This window comes from Schistocerca gregaria, chromosome 2, assembly GCF_023897955.1.
Source record: "Schistocerca gregaria isolate iqSchGreg1 chromosome 2, iqSchGreg1.2, whole genome shotgun sequence".
In the NCBI taxonomy this organism is placed as follows: domain Eukaryota; kingdom Metazoa; phylum Arthropoda; class Insecta; order Orthoptera; family Acrididae; genus Schistocerca; species Schistocerca gregaria.
The window spans coordinates 425506382-425527002 of NC_064921.1; the positions used below are offsets into that span (position 1 = coordinate 425506382).

Consider the following 20621-nt stretch of genomic DNA (forward strand, 5'->3'; position numbering starts at 1 on the left):
CCTCGTAACTGAAGAACAAATAATTGACCTGTAACTTCTACGATACACAATCTTCGATACATCTTCCTATGAAAACGTAACGTGTATCCACAGGACATGTGGCCTGTAATTGAAGAAGTGTCATGATGATCTTTCCATTGGCAAAAGATTCCGGAATAGTCCCCCATTCGGATCTCCGGGAGGGGACTACCAAGGGGGAGGTTACCATGAGAGAAAGATTGAATAATCAACGAAAGGATAACGTTCTACGAGTCAGGGCGTGGAATGTCAGAAGCTTGAACGTGGTAGGGAAACTAGAAAATCTGAAAAGGGAAATGCTCAATCTAGATATAGTAGGGGTCAGTGAAGTGAACTGGAAGACAAGGATTTCTGGTCAGATGAGTATCGGGTAATATCAACAGCAGTAGAAAATGGTATAACAGGTGTAGGATTCGTTATGAATAGGAAGGTAGGGCAGAGGGTGTGTTACTGTGAACAGTTCAGTGACCGGGTTGTTCTAATCAGAATCGACAGCAGACCAACACCGACAACGATAGTTCAGGTATACATGACGACGTCACAAGCTGAAGATGAAGAGATAGAGCAAGTATTTGAGGACATTGAAAGGGTAATGCAGTATGTAAAGGGGGACGAAAATCTAATAGTCATGGGCGACTGGAATGAGGTTGTAGGGGAAGGAGTAGAAGAAAAGGTAACAGGAGAAAATGGGCTTGGGACAAGGAATGAAAGAGGAGAAAGACTAATTGAGTTCTGTAACAAGTTTCAGCTAGTAATAGCGAATACCCTGTTCAAGAATCACAAGAGGAGGAGGTATACTTGGAAAAGGCAGGGACATACGGTAAGATTTCAATTAGATTACATCATGGTCAGACAGAGATTCCGAAATCAGATACTGGAATGTAAGGCGTACCCAGGAGCAGATATAGACTCAGATCACAATATAGTAGTGATGAAGAGTAGGCTGAAGTTCAAGACATTAGTCAGAAAGAATCAATACTCAAAGAAGTGGGATACGGAAGTAATAAGGAAGGACGAGATACGTTTGAAGTTCTCTAACGCTATAGATACAGCGATAAGGAATAGCGCAGTAGGCAGTACAGTTGAAGAGGAATGGACATCTCTAAAAAGGGCCATAACAAGTTGGGAAGGAAAACATAGGTACAAAGAAGGTAGCTGCGAAGAAACCATGGGTAACAGAAGAAATACTTCAGTTGACTGATGAAAGGAGGAAGTACAAACATGTTCCGGGAAAATCAGGAATACAGAAATACAAGTCGCTGAGGGATGAAATAAATAGGAAGTGCAGGAAAGCTAAGACGAAATGGGTGCAGGAAAAATGCGAAGGCATCAAAAAAGATATGACTGTCGGAAGGACAGACTCAGCATACAGGAAAGTCTAAACAACCTATGGTGACATTAAAAGCAACGGTGGTAACGTTAGGAGTGCAACGGGAATTCCACTGCAGAATTCCATTGCAGAATTCCACAGCAGATGTCCTATTATCATCTGCTAAGACATGAGGGACTGACTTCCATGGTACTAGAGGGAGCTGTAGAGGGCAAAAACTGTAGAGGAAGACAGAGATTGGAATACGTCAAGCAAATAATTGAGGGCGTAGGTTGCAAGTCCTACTCTACGATGAAGAGGTTTGCACAGGAAAGGTATTCGTGGCGGGCCGCATCAAGCCAGTCAGTAGACTGGTGAAAAAAAAAGAAGAACCTTAAAGTTCCTGAAGGATCTCAATTGTGGAAAAATTCCTTCACGATGTGATGGGACTCACAAAAAATGCCCTTTTTATGAGGCCGCTTTCTACAGTTTAGCAGTTTGGTGCTCAAGTCCGTTTCGTTTCATTAAACATTACCGTGCATTTAGATACTTGTTTCCGTAACATACGCGTGCCAGTAATGTTAACGTGACGTCAGCGCGCAATAACCACTCACAGACTGCTCGTGACAGCACAAGCAATGGAGAGTCGGGGCGACGCCGAAAACAATGTGTCATTAACGTAATGCGGAAACAGAGCAATTTGTCTGACGTCGGAAAGGGCATAATCGTTGACTTTCGCAGGGCCGGCAGCGTTTACGAAACAATAAAGTTTGTAAATTGTGTGTGGGCAGTTGTGGCTAAAATACACTCCTGGAAATGGAAAAAAGAACACATTGACACCGGTGTGTCAGACCCACCATACTTGCTCCGGACACTGCGAGAGGGCTGTACAAGCAATGATCACACGCACGGCACAGCGGACACACCAGGAACCGCGGTGTTGGCCGTCGAATGGCGCTAGCTGCGCAGCATTTGTGCACCGCCGCCGTCAGTGTCAGCCAGTTTGCCGTGGCATACGGAGCTCCATCGCAGTCTTTAACACTGGTAGCATGCCGCGACAGCGTCGACGTGAACCGTATGTGCAGTTGACGGACTTTGAGCGAGGGCATATAGTGGGCATGCGGGAGGCCGGGTGGACGTACCGCCGAATTGCTCAACACGTGGGGCGTGAGGTCTCCACAGTACATCGATGTTGTCGCCAGTGGTCGGCGGAAGGTGCACGTGCCCGTCGACCTGGGACCGGACCGCAGCGACGCACGGATGCACGCCAGGACCGTAGGATCCTACGCAGTGCCGTAGGGGACCGCACCGCCACTTCCCAGCAAATTAGGGACACTGTTGCTCCTGGGGTATCGGCGAGGACCATTCGCAACCGTCTCCATGAAGCTGGGCTACGGTCCCGCACACCGTTAGGCCGTCTTCCGCTCACGCCCCAACATCGTGCAGTGGTGTCGCGACAGGCGTGAATGGAGGGACGAATGGAGACGTGTCGTCTTCAGCGATGAGAGTCGCTTCTGCCTTGGTGCCAATGATGGTCGTATGCGTGTTTGGCGCCTTGCAGGTGAGCGCCACAATCAGGACTGCATACGACCAAGGCACACAGGGCCAACACCCGGCCTCATGGTGTGGGGACCGATCTCCTACACTGGCCGTACACCTCTGGTGATCGTCGATGGGACACTGAATAGTGCACGGTACATCCAAACCGTCATCGAACCCATCGTTCTACCATTCCTAGACCGGCAAGGGAACTTGCTGTTCCAACAGGACAATGCACGTCCGCATGTATCCCGTGCCATCCAACATGCTCTAGAAGGTGTGAGTCAACTACCCTGGCCAGCAAGATCTCCGGATCTGTCCCCCATTGAGCATGTTTGGGACTGGATGAAGCGTCGTCTCACACGGTCTGCACGTCCAGCACGAACGCTGGTCCAACTGAGGCGCCAAGTGGAAATGGCATGGCAAGCCGTTCCACAGGACTACATCCAGCATCTCTACGATCGTCTCCATGGGAGAATAGCAGCCTGCATTGCTGCGAAAGGTGGATATACACTGTACTAGTGCCGACATTGTGCATGCTCTGTTGCCTGTGTCTATGTGATCATGTGATGTATCTGACCCCAGGAATGTGTCAATAAAGTTTCCTCTTCCTGGGACAATGAATTCACGGTGTTCTTATTTCAATTTCCAGGAGTGTATATCGCGCGTAGGATTTAACCCAATCGAGAATCTGTGGGACCACGTCGACTGGGCTGTTCGAGTCACGATGCTCAGCCTGGAAACCTGGTGCAGATGGCCACGACACTGAAGTCCAGAACTGGCTCTCTTCCTGCATGTCTCACAGCGGTTCGCACTGCAAAATGTGATTATTCAGGCTGCCAACAGGTGGGCGTATCAGTGTAACTGTGCAGTGGAGTTTGAGGGTTCTACCTGCTGAGTGTGTGTGCACTCATTAAAACGTAATGCTGGCCTGCAAAACCGGAAATGACTGAACCAGAAATCCAGTCTTGCGCACAGGGATGCGCTTTCGGATTCTCTCAGTTCCCCATACAGCTAAAAGTTACTTGTTTGATCACGAAATATCACTCGCCCATGACTTCAGAAATATACTTGGAAAAAGCCATCTTCGTCCCAGAAAGCATATGACTTACACACACCCCAAAAGCGACGTGAGTACTATTTTGTTCTGTATTGCGATTTCATTCCCCAGCCCTGTATGGGCAGGGGAGGGCTGTCAGCGGCACAATCCGCCGCTCTGCTGCCGAATGATATGAGAACTAATACGAGAATAAAATGTTACATATAAGGCGATAAAAAAGGGGGACATAAAACAGAGTAAGGGGAGATAATGGAGGTAAAACTACACTTACATGGAGATGTTCACGGGAGGATAATTAAAAAGAAGTCCACATAAAGTTAAAAAACACAGTTGACGATTCTTAAAACACAAAGAAGACACTGAAGGCACCTGCACAGGTTAAAAGTCGGCCACAGTATTAAAAACACTCCAGGACAACACACTTTAAACCCAATTGGAGCACACACAATGAAGAATAAACTGCCAGGTGGGACCTGCCGAGGGAGAGGCCAGAGAGGATGGAAAAGAAGGGGAGAGCAAGGTGCAGTAGGGGAGGGGGCGGGATGAAAAGAGCAGGGGCATCAGCGGGTACACCAAGAGGCAGGAGACTGGTGGGGGAGGAGATGAAGAGGGAAGACAAGTCAGGAGGGAGTGTAGAGACACTGAAGGGGAGCACAAGACAGGGAGGGGGAGTAGGAGGGGAAAGCCGTTCAGGGGTAGGGAGGGGCAGGAGAGGGAGCCCTGAAGAGGAGGCAGGAGGAAGATGGGGTTTGAGTTGGTAGGAAGTGTAGATGTCAGGGCAAAGATCATCATCCGGGAGGGGTAGATGGTGGAAGTTGCAGTGGGAAAGGAGGTGGAGGGTGTGGAGATGGAGAGAGGGTGGGACACAATAGTACAGACGCACACCAAAATCGACGCATTGTGCGAGCAGCGGTGGTTGACCAAACAACATCCAAGTAAGAAATCTGCGGACATCTTGCACCTGTTCAGCCACAGAGGATCACTGGAAACTGTCTGCTTGCAGCAGGACTAACAAGCAAACATCGCCAACTAACTGACCCAATGGGAAGTACTGTACAGCACGGTCACGAAGTTGGTGAAGCATCTAGCGATACTGCATTGGGTGTTGTGTCAAAGTGCGCGGCTTCTACGCTGTAGCTGGTGCCAGAGAACTCTCTGCTTTGAACGCTTTTATATTGCAATTAAAAAGGACAGTGTAAATTAATAAAATGAATAAGCGTGTCATTAAAGAAGTAGCGTAAAGCAATTTAATTATTAAAATAGGTACTGTGCGTCATTTTCTTTCGTTTGAAATTCTGACAGTATTACGGTGAAGTACATTTGCAGGATTAGCGCTACTCTTCAACATGACTGAAACGATTAAATTGTAAATCTAAAGTAATTAACTCCATTTCATAGTAACTGACAAGTTGCTTACGTTTATTCATTTTCAGTTATGCGTGTGTATGTGTTTGGGTGTGCGTGTGTGCGGTTGACATATTACGTACTGTTTTCACGTAAAACACATGTTTTCAAACAATATTTCAAAACACGTTCGGCAGGCGTGACCCCCTTGCATCTAATCTTCCCTCGTCTTCTGCAGCCCACGAATAGGACGGCGTTCCTTATCTAGTCGCTGTACAGTACTTGGCTCTCTGACATAAGGCGGCTAATTGGGGGAGAGCAAGTGTCTGCTAACCGTTCCACTCGAAACGAGATCGCTTGCTGGGTTTGGTTTGTAGCTAATGTGCTTTTTCTCCTTAAAATATTAGGTAATGGTATGTTTCCTTCGAAAACTGACGTGTTCCTATGGGCAGCCTACCAATGACACCGCGACACCGCCAAGCACGGGTACTCTGGTGTCGTGAAATATTCGACTTGAGAGTGCAGTGGCGTTCAGTGAGGTGAATAGGTTCTGTGTCTGTATGTGACTGACTGACAGACACTTGTACGACGTAGACGTAGACCTGCTGAGCCTACTGCTCTGAAGTGCATTCGCCTGCGATACACAAGTCTCATCACAGGCACCATTATCTGAGGAGCCATCAGCTACAAATCGTAGCCACACTTGGTGTTTCTGCAGGGTGGAGTAACCAGTGAACACTGAATCGCTCCGGCTGTTAGCCGCCGCTGCTGCCATTTCTTCGACAAGAAACTGATGCGCTTTTCCAGTAGGACCACGCACGTTTACATAAGGCTGCTTACGATCGTTTGCATACTGGATACACATTTGCGTTGCTCTCAGAGAGGGGTACACTGTGTAGCGGTGCGTGTGTTTGGACATCCTGTACTGTGACATATATTTCATTTGGTCTGAATTTGTTAGCACATACTCCTACACCACAGGCCATTAAAATTGCTACACCAAGAAGAAATGCAGATGATAAACGGGTATTCATTGGACAAATATATTATACTAGAGCTGACATATGATTACATTTTCACGCAGTTTGGGTGCATAGATCCTGAGAAATCTGTACCCAGAACAACCACCTCGGGGCGTAATAACGGCCTTGATACGCCTGGGCATTGACTCAAATAGGGCTTGGAAGGCGCGTACAGGTACAGCTGCCCATGCAGCTTGAACATAATACCACAGTTCATCAAGAGTAGTGACTGGAGTATTGTGACGAGTCAGTTTGCTCGGCCACCATTGACCAGACGTTTTCAGTTGGCGGGAGATCTAGAGAATGTGCTGGCCAGGGCAGCAGTCGAACATTTCCTGTATCCAGAAAGGGCCGTACAGGACCTGCAATATGCGGTCGTGCATTATCCTGCTGAAATGTAGGGTTTCACAGGGATCGAATGAAGGGTAGAGCCACGGGTCGTAACACATCTGAAATGTAACGTCCACTGTTCAAAGTGCCGTCACTGCGAACAAGAAGTGCCCGAGACGTGTAACCAATGGCACCCCAAACCATCACGCCGGGTGATACGCCAGTATGGCGATGACGAATACACGCTTCCAATGTGCGTTCACCGCGATGTCGCCAAACACGGATGCGGCCATCCTGATGCTGTAAACAGAACCTGGATTCATCCGAAAAAATGACGTTTTGCCATTCTTGCACCAAGGTTCGCCGTTGAGTACACCATCGCAGGCGCTCCTGTCTGTGATGCAGCGTCATGGGTAACCGCAGCCATGGTCTCCGAACTGATAGTCCATGTTGCTGCAAACGTCGTCGAACTGTTCATGCAGATGGTTGTTGTCTTGCAAACGTCCCCATCTGTTGACTCAGGGGTCGAGCCGTGGCTGCACGATCCGTTACAGCCATGCGGATAAGATGCCTGTCATCTCGACTGCTAGTGATACGAGGCCGTTGTGATCCAGCACGGCGTTCCGTATTGCCCTCCTGAACCCACCGATTCCATATTCTGCTAAAAGCCATTGGATCTCGACCAAAGCGGGCAGCAGTGTCGCGATACGAGAAACCGCAATCGCGATAGGCTACAGTCCGACCTTTATCAAAGTCGTAATGGTGATGGAACGCATTTCTCCTCCACAACAGCGTTTCACCAGGCAACGCCGGTCAACTGCTGTTTGTGTTTGAGAAATCGGTTGAAAACTTTCCTCATGTCAGCTCGTTGTAGATGTCGTCACCAGCGCCAACCTTCTGTGAATGCTCTGAAAAGCTAATCATTTGCATATCACAGGATCTTCTTCCTGTCGGTTAAATTTCACGTCTGTAGCACGTCATCGTCGTGGTGTAGCAATTTTAATGGTCAGTAGTGTATAATGATGAATTGCCTGTCACGTCACTTGTAAATGAAATTACCTTGTCCTTGAGGGTGTTTCATTTTTTTCCGGCTGTGTGCAGACTCTTTTTTTCTGTTTTTGGCGATGTAGTCACGCGGACTGCAATGCATGGTACAAGTCTGCCGAACTAACGGTTAGTACATATATACTTTTTATCGTAAGTTGTAATTGAAATAATAATCCGAAGACTGCACGCTGTAGCGTACGCCAGTATTAGCTGGCCAAACCATTACAGTCCCAAACGTACCCATCAACTGACTCAGCAGGCGTAATAATACTGTGAAAAATATCGGTAAGTGCGATAAGTGTAAGCGCTCAGTGCCTACAACAGCAGGTAGTCTGACAGTTCAAACGAAGCGACTAATATGTTCCTTTTAGCCAGTCCACTTCAGAAATACAATTCAGACATTTTCGTTGGCCAATGTTGTGCTCTCGGCAATAAAACTTTTATAGAAAGCGCTGCTTTCAAAACTTTCTGGCCAAGAGGTATTGGAAAACACCCACTGTCCTGGGAAAGTCATAAGGGCTTAATGAAATCTCGACGTCCTTGATGACCACCCATTTAGGAAAAATAGCGAAAGACTGTCCCATTATCCCCAGATCGAGAAAGCTTCCTTCTCCCAGGCACTGGCAATTAGCTGTGGTACACAGAAAAGCCACTATATATGTGTTTACAGACATGTTAAAATTATTAGATAACAGACGTGTTTTTCCATAACTTTACATATATTGCACATTTACCTCCATTAAATAGTTTGTGTGCGTGCTTGATCAATATTTTTATTCTGATGGAATTGCGTTTATCAACGTTTCACATGACATTTTAATGTCATTGTTGTGCTATTAGATTTCCTGTAGCTAATCCATGAGATCTAGTTTGGTGGTTATTGTAAATTTCCTTGTCCTCCGCATGACAATAGCGCAAAAATTTTCACTGGGGTTTGTATCAGCGCTGTTCCCTGGCCTGGGCAACACTTTCAATTGCTTTTATTCCAAACACTTCGAAATACTTTTACCGTTGTGGCAAGGTGCCACATCATGCATAAAAATGGCGTAGTTATTGGGGAGCCACTCATTGATTTGGTGAAAAAGTTTCTTTCCAAGTATTTCTTTATATTCTCCTACCTCACTGCCCTTCCGACAGTGTTTGACCTTCCAGGATCTTCCACTCTAGAGCCTAACCGAAGTTGGATGTTCCGCACATTATTACAAGCACTCGGTCTGGAACACTTCTCCTGTTCTCCGACGAACAAACTGGCTGCTTTCTTCCCTCACAGAGAATACAGATTCGTCACTGAAGCATAACTCGAGGATGTATACAAAATTCCAAATTGGAAAAGATGCGAATTGTAGCAAAGGAGACCTGAACAATCCCAAAATTCAAATTTGCATTTCTTTGACGTCAATAAAACATCACAATTTGGAGCACAAACTCTTAATTTTACATTTCACTCCCAATTAATTTACTATCATGTTACGTACCTTCGCCAAGACCTCACTTGTCCACGCCTGAAATAGTTTAGTCAGCTCTGGTAATTTTCTGGTTTTTCATCGGTCGGCATGCTTTTAAAACACATTCAACCAGTTGCGTCCTCACTGTCACAGGAGAAACTTCAAAACCTAAACCTTTCAGCTGATGGCTAAAGTCAGAAGACGTAAGTTAACGGTTTATTGTTTGCCATGTTTGGAAGTCTTCTCTATTATTCTAGAAGCGATTTCTCTTTTAAATCCACATTTTCCTTCTCTGTTTAATTGGTATTCACCACGTTCGCACACTGGAAGTTTGAGTCTGCTAACATTTCTGTGATATTCTCTTAGCGACAGAAATTTCTTGCTGTGTATAACGGTTTTCAGCAAGAAGTACTACCACGGCAAATGTTTTACTAGGTGAAGTGTCTTTTGACTTTCCCATCTACACCTACTTTTACATCTACATCTACATCTATAACCTCAAACCACCGTGAGGCGCATGGCAGAGGGTACTTCCCATTGCACTTATTATTAGCATTTCTTCCCGTTCCGTTCATGTATGGAACGCAGGCATAATGATTGTTTCAATGCCTCTGTACGTGCAGTAATTATTGTAATTTTATCCTCACGATCCCTTCGTCAACGATACGTAGGGGGTTTTAGTATATCCGTACAGTCATAATTTAGAGCCTGTTATGGGGGCCGTTAATAGACTTTCTGGGGATAGTTTACGTCTATCTTCAAGAATCTGCCCGTTCAGTTCCTTCAGTACATCTGTGACATTCTCCGACGAATCAGACAAACATGTGACCATTCGTACTGACCTTCCCTGTATACGTTCAACAGCCCCAGTTAGTCCTATTTGGTACGGGCTCCGAACACTTGAGCAATATTCTAGGCCTGTGGTACGAATGATTTGTAAGCAATCTCCTTTGTAGACTGACTGTACTTTTCCAGTATTCCACCAATAAACCGAAGCCTACCACCTGCTCCGCCAACAACCGAGCCTGTGTGATCGTTCAATTTCATATCCCTACAAAGTGTTACACCCAGATATTTGTATGAGTTGGCCGATTGCAACACTGAGTAATTGATATTATAGTCTTAGGATCCTACTTTTTTTTCGTTTTGTGCTGTGCACAGTTACTCCTTTACTAACACTTAGAGGAAGCTCCCAATCTAGGCGCCACTTTGAAACCTTTTCAAGATTTGACTAAATATTTATGCAGCTTCTTTCAGACAGTACTTTAACACAGATAACTGAAACATCTGCAAAAAAGTCTGAGGTTGCTATTAATATTGTCTGCATGAACAGCAACGGTCCCAACACACTTCTCTGGGGCACACCTGAAGTTTCTTCTGCATGTGGCGATGACTCTTCATCCAAGATAACAAGCTGCGTCCGTCCTACCAAAGAGTCCCCAATCCAGCCACAAATTTCACTTGATCCCCCACGTGATCGTAATTTTGACAGTAAGTGTAGGTGTGGTACTGAGTCAATTGCTTTTCATAAATCAAGAAATACTGCATCTACCTGACTGCCTTGATCCAAAGCTTTCAGCATGTTCTTTCTTTGGCACTTTCAAGGTTTATTCCTACACTAGACACATTCAAGTTCACAGGCTATATAAGATCTTATTATGTAGCAAGAAAACCAAACTCAATTTCACCACAGAAACATAAAACAATGTTGTAAACACAGTTTCAAAGGGTGTACTCTGCGAGCCTACACTGACCCAATTTGGTGGGGAAATGACACATGTTGCGAACTGTGAGAAACGCAATGATATGCGAGTTGCTTGAAAGAGAAAATTCATAGAACAATCAAGAATGAAGTAACCATAAAACGTATCAGGTATTACACTTTTTTCTCTTGCTTTTTCTGCTAGCGAACTCGGGGATATTAAAAAATAATATATCCTTTAGTCTAGTAACTTGAACACGTAAATATATATAGCTTTGAAATATTAAAAAATATATATGAAGACAGTAACTGTTCTCGAAAGAACAGACTTCTCGATGACATTGCTGTTACTGTAAATGAGGAAGTAATGCTGGACCTTTTGGGTGGAATGAACAGTGAAATGAGCACACAGCATTTAGAGAAAACCGAAGAAAGACAAAAATGATTAGAAATAGCGGAAACCGGATTAGTGATAAGCTTAATGGGGTAGACGAAATAAAGGAATTGTGCTACACTGGAAGCAAAAAACACAGGACAGACGCAGGAAGGAGGACGTGAAAACCAGAACAGCCCATGCAAAGAGGGCAATACTGACCACAAGAGGTCCAATAGCATCAGATATTGACAATAATTTGAGGAAGAAATTCTGAATATGTGCTTTTGGTGCACAGTTGTGTCTAAGTGACTCATGAACTGTGGGATAAAGAAGAGACGGATAAGATAATAATCGAGCAGGTTCTCTACTGAGCAGGCGAGGAGAGGAACATGTGGAAAACTTGGAGAAGTAGAAGGCACAGCATGATAAAAAATGTGTTTGTCCATGATACTAGAGGGAGATGTAGAGCATAAAGACTATAGGGAAAGACAGAGTTTGAAATATATCCAACAAATAACTGAGGACGTTGGGTGCAAGTGCCGCTCTGAGATGAGGAGGTTTACACAAGAGAGGGATACGTGGCTAGCACCATCAAACCAGTCAGTACACTGATACCCTGAAAAAGAAGAAAATAACTTGGAAGAAAGGCTACTGTAAACTATCGTAAGTAAACAATACGTTATTTTTCCCGGCAGCTTTGGTCTGTTACGGTCATACCCGCTTTACCTGTATGTGTGGTAAACTGTCTAGGGAGTGAGTGAGGATATACAAAGGGCTGGGTGACCTGTGGAACATTTTTGTTCTACGTAGCTATTCAGCAACAGTTTGTTATACTGTTGCTTAAAAGTAAACAGTATTTGTAGCAAAACTGGAATTTTAAATATTTAATACAAGTTTTACTCGGAAATGGTTGATTTTTAACGTGAAACAGAGGCATGCAGTAGTAAAAATAATGAAAACATTACATGTTTCTCATATAGCGCTAGAAAATGTAATTTCCTGATCACTAAGGAAAAACAAAATAAACTGCAAAACAACAATATGTCAAACATAATTTTAGTACTTGGTCGAACTTCTATAAAACACGTTTCTGTTATTCATACACAAGTTTCACATTGTGTATGTAAACTGTACTTACATCAAAAGGATTTGCTTTGGTTCCATAAAAGTGTTGAAGTTACGCAATCAACTAATTTTCGTTACTTATAAGATGAAATTTGTGTTATTTAAGGATATAAAATACACAATGGACTAACACTGAATGACACGTAGTTCTAATTATGCGCAAAGACAAAAACAATCAAAGAAACAAAACAAAAAAACAAAAACAAAAGAGTAGTCGTTGACTCTCAGCTTCTCCCTTACACGTTCATTTAACCGAGCTAGGTGGCGCAGTGGTTAGCACACTGGACTCGCATTCGGGAGGACGACGGTTCGATCCCGCGTCCGGCCATCCTGATTTAGGTTTTCCGTGATTTCGCTAAATCACTCCAGGCAAATGCCGGGATGGTTCCTTTGAAAGGGCACGGCCGACTTCCTTCCCAGTCCTTCCCTAATACGATGAGACCGAAGACCTCGCTGTTTGGTCTCTTCCCCCAAAACAATACAATTCATTTATGCTTCTTTCCCTTCCAGTGCCACCACTATTACCGGTAATCCTACCATTTACCGCATCATAAATGTTGTCAAAACTACCGAACCGCAATTTTGGTAGAGCGCTACGCTGAAGCAAAGCTTTTGCAAGGAAGGAACCTACCACATTATGGTAGTGCTGGTAAAGCGGTGCGTGGTTAGCGACATCACCCTGGGAACCATTCCTGGAGAGCCACAGAGGAAGCGGAGGGCGGGCCACGTCTTTTCGCGGACGTTCATTTGTAGTGCGCTCGTCCTCGACCTGCTCGTTCTCTGGGAATTGACGATTGCGCAACGCGTTGTCCGTGACGCCCCTCTGCCCAGGCTGCGGCACACGATATGCCGGCCGTGGAACGGCGAAGGCGCGCTGCCGGCTGCCGGCTGCTGTCAGCTTCAGTCTGCACTGAGCAGCGTCTGCACACACACCGCCAGCCGCCGCGCCACCAGAACCTGCGGGCAGATACCGACGGCTTATTGGTTAGTTAGTCCACGCTAACTCCTAAAGTGTTGTACCTACCTTCCGGTTTGCTGATAGTTATCAAGAGGCTTTTCAAAGTTGTTGTGGACGGGTTTTGCATGTGCCTTCGCCCCACACATCTTTAACTTTCCATGAGTTTTCCAAAAGCGACGTTTCATCCATCTCGATGTTTAGTGTTTGAAAGAGCTTTCTCTCCGACTGCCATTGACGAGAGCGTTGGAGGTTAATTTACTATTTATTGTCGCATACAGATCACATTGAAGTGGTGATGTTGTCACCCTTTCCCCCCGTTCGGAAGCAAAAACGATAAGCTACTTGCAATCATAAATGCAGTACTGTCTCTAATATTTTCTCTTATCTTCTTTCTTGTGTGATCCTGAGGCTCTAGTGAAGTTTTTACTGACTGGAAAGATGCAGTACTAACAAGTCACATTTTAAAAAATCTAACCCGGAAAGGCTGCTCGTACTTGAGTGAACAAGGGTTGAATCCCTTAGCGGCTGGCCATCTTATTTACAACTATTCATGACGTCGCCTTTCCGGCTTACATGTTTTAAAATGTGACTTGTATGTACTGCCCTTCTTTCCAGTCAGAACAAACTTTAATTTTATTAATGTACTATATACCTAATATGTTTTAGAACAGTTAGTTTAATTCTGAAGACGACGCTCATAGTAGCGTCGAAACCTGGTCAATTTTGACTTAATATTTGTGGCCGAGGGCTTATTTTTTCTAATATAATTTGCTAATGCTTTTTGTTGCAACTTTTTTAATCACCTATTAATGGCGGATACAGAAAACACAAATTTTTTTGCAATATGAGATTATGTTGAAAGAAGCAGTCGTCAGCTATGCCGCACTTCTCTGTAAACTCTGTGCAATTGGACAGGCATTCTAAACAAACGATACGATTACGACTCTGCTGACGAGCAGTTTAGACAAGAAGAGAACATAAGATTTTGAAATGTCGTGCTACTGAAGAAAGCTGAAGGTTAGACGGGTACAATACGTAACTACTGAGGACGTAGTGAACAGAAGTGGAAGCCAAAAAATTTGTCACAACTTGACTAAAAGTAGGGATCGGTTGATAGGGCACACTCTGAGATATCGAGGGGTCATCACTTTAGTACTGGAAGGAAGTGCAGTGGGTAAAATGATCAGAATGTGGCAGGGTTTAGTAGTTACTCGGAGGTGACGTGACTTGAACAAGATGAGTAGCATGGGGAGCTGCATCAAACAAGTCTTTGGACTTACAGTCACAATAACAACTGTTGTATTTACAATTCTAGGGTGTGCCGCCGGACAACATTGCGCTAGTCCCACAATAGCACTTCTAAGCAGCTGTTAGACATCTTCAGTTTGCAGCCAGTCTTTTCACACCTTTTTTTTGTTAGGATTCTGTTCATGTTTCTGAATCATTTTCTTTACTCACAACTGAACTTATTATTTTTGTAACATATTTCAAAACTGCCAGTGCACCTATTAAATAACGCGTTATTATAAGTTCTTAAGCGCCTCTTTTCATTTATTTAAAGCATTGTCGACGCTTTGTAGTCAGAATGATTTAAAATTCAAGTCTAATGCTAGATCTAAAGGAAAGCAAAATTGTTGGTATATTTCAATCCAGGCAACAGTCTATGTATGTAACCCATCAAACGAAACGCTTACGGTACAATAAATGCGTAGTTTTAGTATTTTCAAGGACGTTACGTAATCACACAAACTAAGGACAGTATTGCAACACAAATTAATAATTTAGACCTTATCTAGTTACTATTTCCTCTCTTGTTCCAAGTGAGAGTTCCGTTCAGTTTGTTGCGTAGCTATGGGTTTTCTGCTTCTTATATTTGGAGAAGGGAACAAACACATATTCTTTATGCTTAAAAGACGTGGCAGTACGCAGAGCATATACATCCCTTTTGAAGGCCAGGTTGCATTTTCGCACAGTTTGCTCTGGACAACGTCATCCGCGAAAAAGTTTAGCTTACAACTAATTTCACGTATTACGAGTTCAGTGACGCAATTTGTAGACAAAAAACAGTCGTTGCAAAGTTCCAGGAGGCAAGTTGGAGTTCTTTCTGTCTGGCCTCAGAGGATTACGGGCTGTGTTGTAACTACGAAGAAAAGACCACCCCAGCTACAAATGGTACCAGCTCTATACGGGATCGCAGTTTATCAGTAATCATTGCCGGCTGTAGTGCAGTACATGCTCGAGAAACACACAGCTGCTCTTGCTCCGTCACTTACGCCTCTGACGAAAGTGTTTAAGACGTTGTAATCTTAAGTCTTATTTACTAATGCCACGAAAGTTAACAGTATAACCAGCATTCTTCGCTTAACTGCGGTACTGTCGCTGTTGTCAAGCCTCGAATTTACAGTTCTTTATCGGTATTTCGTTTATTCCTTTAGTCTGATCAGTACAGTCGAGGATAAACTGTTTGCGTGTAGAACCAGACAAAGAAGGTTACGGCACAGTTATCAACGTGCTAGTGAAAGTATAGTATCCACCTGTAAGCTGACGGCCATGACGTGTAGAATAGGGGAGGTTTCCGTTGAAAACAGTAATACTGCTATTCTAACTTTACATGTGACGTACTTGAATGGAAACGATCGAAAAACGTGAAACATGACATTATGACTGACATTTAGTGCACTGACAACGAACGGGCCCCGTCTATGGGTGCAACGGGTCTTCTACAGGGAACATTTTAGTTCAGTATACTGAGAATGCTGTCCGACCATTCCGTCAAACGTTTGTTTGCGTATGTCATGGTAGTTCAGTATAAAGACGGTAAGTACAATTTTATGATGAAACGCAAGGTTGTGTTTGTTTTAGAGGGTTGAGCTTTACCCCAAACCCAGTTAAGAAAATTAAAATTTAATTACACGTAAATAATCTAACTGAAAAAATCGATTGTGACATTTAAAAGAACTCTTGCACCCGTGTTCAGTAAATCCATGATCTTTCGAGAGAGGGATGTGAGAACTGCTAGAGAGATCTGCAGTTCTTATTTATCCGAGGATGAAGCGAATACCTCGGACTACAGTCGAACTGGTGTCGATTTCAAAGTTATTTTTTGTTAATGTTGACAAGTTTCGCCGTAACGGAAGCCAAGCATAAATTTGATCTGCCAAATAGTCTTTGTGTTTTAAACGGCTGTTAACTGTGTTAACGATATTTTCTACAAAGCAGGAATATACAGCATCTGCAGTGAGCCTGCTGAAGTACCACGAGGTACAAGTAGTATTTGTTTTTTTGGAGCTATGAAATTATTGACATGTATAAACTTTCTCTTTTATTGAATGTCTTTACCAAAGAAGCTAAAAAACGTGTCATAAGTGATCTTTGTTACAGTAAATAATTGTTTGACAAAAGATTTTCAAAGTTATGAATACATGCTTCGTTTTGTAAGAGTTATGGCTCTTGTTCTTATACTTAATGGGTGTTGCTTAGGAGTTTAGTGATCACGACGTTAACAACTTATATACAGTACAATTTGCAGGATGTTTAACTGGAGCACTCAGTTCCGCTTCATTGTATCTCAGTTTAACGCAACGGCTTCCTGTGTTCGTGACAGAATTTCACTTCAGAACACGCTGAATTTGCATGTGGGAACTTCCTTATTTATGCGTATTGGATTCACCAGTGCTCGAAAGGGGTAGGTGAGAAGTAAGGATGAAATCCGACCACCGCCACTCCAGTCTCCCTCTGAGACACTGTTGGTTTGAATCTTCGAGCTTAATGGAGCCCCATCAGTATGTTAAGCTGTTAGGAAAGCCACTTTGCTCCTCCATATGCATCATATTCCTGACGATAGGTCAGTGACTGACAATGTGCTGTGGATACTTGTTGTTTAGACAAACAAGAGGGAAAAATAGTGGAAATGTCTTATCTGGAAATGGAATAAGAAAGAGATGTAGTCTTACACACTTGCTGTTCAGTCTATACAATGTCGGAAATGAAAGTTCAGGAGTGGGAAGAAAATTCTGGCTGGGTACTATCCTCAGTTGGGATTTAAGGGTGAATTGCACATGCTGCTTATTGGAATGGACAGACTATTCAGCACACAGAATGTATTGACAATGAACTGAAGAAAAACAAAAAGGAGACATGATCAGAGGTAAACTAAATACCAAAACTGAGTGCCACGAAATATGCGAAGCGAAGAGGTTGTACCATCTTGGACTCAAAATAACAAATGACGGTCGAAACAAGGACATAAAAAGCAGACTATCAGGAGTAAAGGGCACATACCTGGCCAGTATAAAATATCAGCATTAATTTGAGGAGAAAGCTTCTGACAACGTATGTTTGAAGCAAAGAATGGTATAGAAGCGAGTCATGAACGGTGGGAAAACCGGAAACGAACAGTGTGAAGCGTTTCAAATGCGGTGCTGTAGTATGACATCGAAAATTATGTGGATTCTCAGCAGAATCGGTGAGTAGAGGAACACTACCTAGTAGAATAATCACGATGATAGACGATGTGTGAAGACGTCAGGGAATAACTTCAATCGTGTTATAGGGAGATGTAGAGGGTAAAATCTGTAGAGGAAGACAGACTGGGAAACATTCAACGAAGAAGCGAGGAATGGAGTGCTAGTGCCTTGGCACAAAAAAGGAATTCCTTTCGGGCCGCATCAAACCAGTGAGAAAACTGTTGGAAAAAAAACTTCTATTGTAAGATTGCATTCATAAAACACCTTCATGACAACAGCTTCATTGTAATGTGACTGTTTTGTACACAGTTTACATGGATAGTAAAAAACTAGATTCCCTTACCTACTACGAAAACTAAAAAGCGAATCAGAACTGAGCTTAAGAACACACAACTAAGTTCCCAGAAGAAATATCTCACGAAATAAGCATCAAACGAAAAAACTACAAAGAACAAAACAAGTCTAGTTTGAAGGGGGAAACCAGATGGCGGTTTGGTTGGCCCGCTCGATGGCGCTGCCATAGGTCAAGCGGGTATCAACTGCGTTTTTCTAAATAGGAACCGCCATTTTTTATTATATATTGGTGTAGCATGTAAGGAAATATGAATGTTTTAGTTGGACCACTTTTTTCGCTTTGTGATAGATGGCGCTGTAATAGTCACAAACGTATAAGTACGTGGTATCACGTAACATTCCGCCAGTGCGGACGGTATTTGCTTCGTGATACATTACCCATGTCAAAATGGACCGTTTATCAATTGCGGAAAAGGTCGATGTTGTGTTGATGTATGGCTATTGTGATCAAAATACCCAACGGGCGTGAGCTATGTATGCTGCTCCTTATTGCAGGGGGGCCTTAATTAAAGAAAATGCTAATAATTTAAATCTTTGTCGCTGTTTGTCCGGTTACGCAGTCTCTTAACCGGTTAGCCCTAACTAGTATTAGTACGCAATCTGACTGCATAGAATAACAACAAAGAATGAAAGGAAATTTCCGTTAACACAATTACTTAAGTCCCCAGCAACTATAAAAGCTACGACACAACAAAGCACAAGTGTAACTGTTGTGTGTGTGGAAGTGTGGTTCAACGTACATGTCTGGCACGGTTGTTCCTCAATACGACAAGATACTTTAAACACCATTTACACTGAAGTAATTAAAAAAACCAGAAATACTATAATTGCATATAGAGACCAGAATTACAGTCTAATACAAGAACACGAGCCAGATGCTTTGTTGACTGAACCTGTGACCAGGAGGCATTATTATTTAAGACATTTGAAATTAAAAAAATTTCTTTACTTTCATACATATTAACGAAAAATACACTCTGATCATCACAACATCCCCAATCCAACAACATCTGGTGTCTTGTCCAACAGAACAACTGCACACGACATGCTCACAACTAGTACTCTAACTACGGCTACCTCAGAACTACTACTGCCCACAGCTACTTCTCAACAAGCACTGCCAGTGTAGGTGGCTGAATAATACTCTTTGGCGCAATCTCTGGCGCTGTCACTCAGTGTAGCCATTTTTTAGTATCCTGGACGACATCACTCAAGTGTCCGGACCGTTCGCCGGAAAGTTAAGTTATTTAAGGGAACAGGAAGTGTTCAGCCACATGTGAAACGTCAACCACGACCTGCAACAAATGATGATGCCCAAGTAGGTGTTTTAGCTACTGTCAGTAGCAGACAAATTGCGCGAGAATCGGGAATCTCAAAAACGTCGGTGTTGAGAAGGTTACTTCAAAATCGATTGCACCCCTACCATGTTTCTATGCACCAGGAATTGCATGGCGACGACAACAGCTCTGACACTGGGAACAGTTCTGACACTGGGCACAAGAGAAATTACGGGACAATGACAGACTTTTTGTACGTGTTCTTTGTAGCGACCAAGCTTCATTCACCAACAGCGGTAACGTAAACCGGCATAATATGCACTATTGGGCAATGGAAAATCCATGATGGCTGCGACAAGCGGAACATCAGCGATCTTGGCGGGTTAATGTATGGTGCGGCATTATGGGAGGAAGGATAATTGTCCCCCATTTTATCGACTGCAATCTAAATGGTGTAATGTATGCTGATTTCCTACGTAATGTTCTACCGATGTTACTACAAGATGTTTCACTGCATGACATAATGGCGTTGTACTTCCAACATGGTGGATGTCCGGCACATAGCTCGCGTGCGGTTGAAGCGGTATTGAATAGCATATTTCATGACGGGTGGATTGGTCGTCGAAGCACCATACAATGGTCCGCACGTTCACCGGATCTGACGTCCCCGGATTTCTTACTGTAAGGAAAGTTGACGGATATTTGCTACCGTGATCCACCTAAAACGCCTGCAACATGCGTTAGCCCATTGTCATTGCATGTGCGAACATTACGGAAGGCGAATTACTCGCTGTTGAGAGGAATGTCTTTACACGTATTGCCAAACGCAATGAGGTTGACGGATATCATTTTGAGCATTTATTGCATTAATGTGGTATTTACAGGTAATCACGCTATAACAGATTGCGTTCTCAGAAATAAATTCACAGATGTGCAATTATCACATTTGAAGAACCTAAATAAAATGTTCAAACGTACCTATGTTCTGTATTTTAATTTAAAAAACCTACCTGTTGCCAACTGTTGTGAGCCATATGTTTGTGACTATTACAGCGCCATCTATCACAAAGCGAAAAAAGTGGTCCAACTAAAACATTCATATTTCTTTACGTACTACACGAATATGTAATAAAAATGCGTATTCCTATTTAAAAAAGAAAAAAAAAAACTGTTGATATCCATTTGACCTGTGGCAGCGCCATCTAGCGGGCCAACCATAGCGCCATCTGGTTTCCCCCTACAAGCTAGA

General features: G+C 43.5%; 1 protein-coding gene across 1 annotated transcript in view; it reads left to right on the forward strand.

Annotated features, from left to right (window-relative positions):
- The first annotated feature begins 13061 nt into the window (after positions 1-13061).
- Positions 13062-20621, forward strand: part of LOC126323984 (uncharacterized) — a 63997-nt gene continuing 56437 nt past the window's right edge. The window contains exon 1 of the mRNA XM_049994869.1: positions 13062-13301. Coding sequence (XP_049850826.1) covers positions 13164-13301 — 138 coding nt within the window. The 5' untranslated portion in view covers positions 13062-13163. The remainder of the gene's footprint in view (positions 13302-20621) is intronic.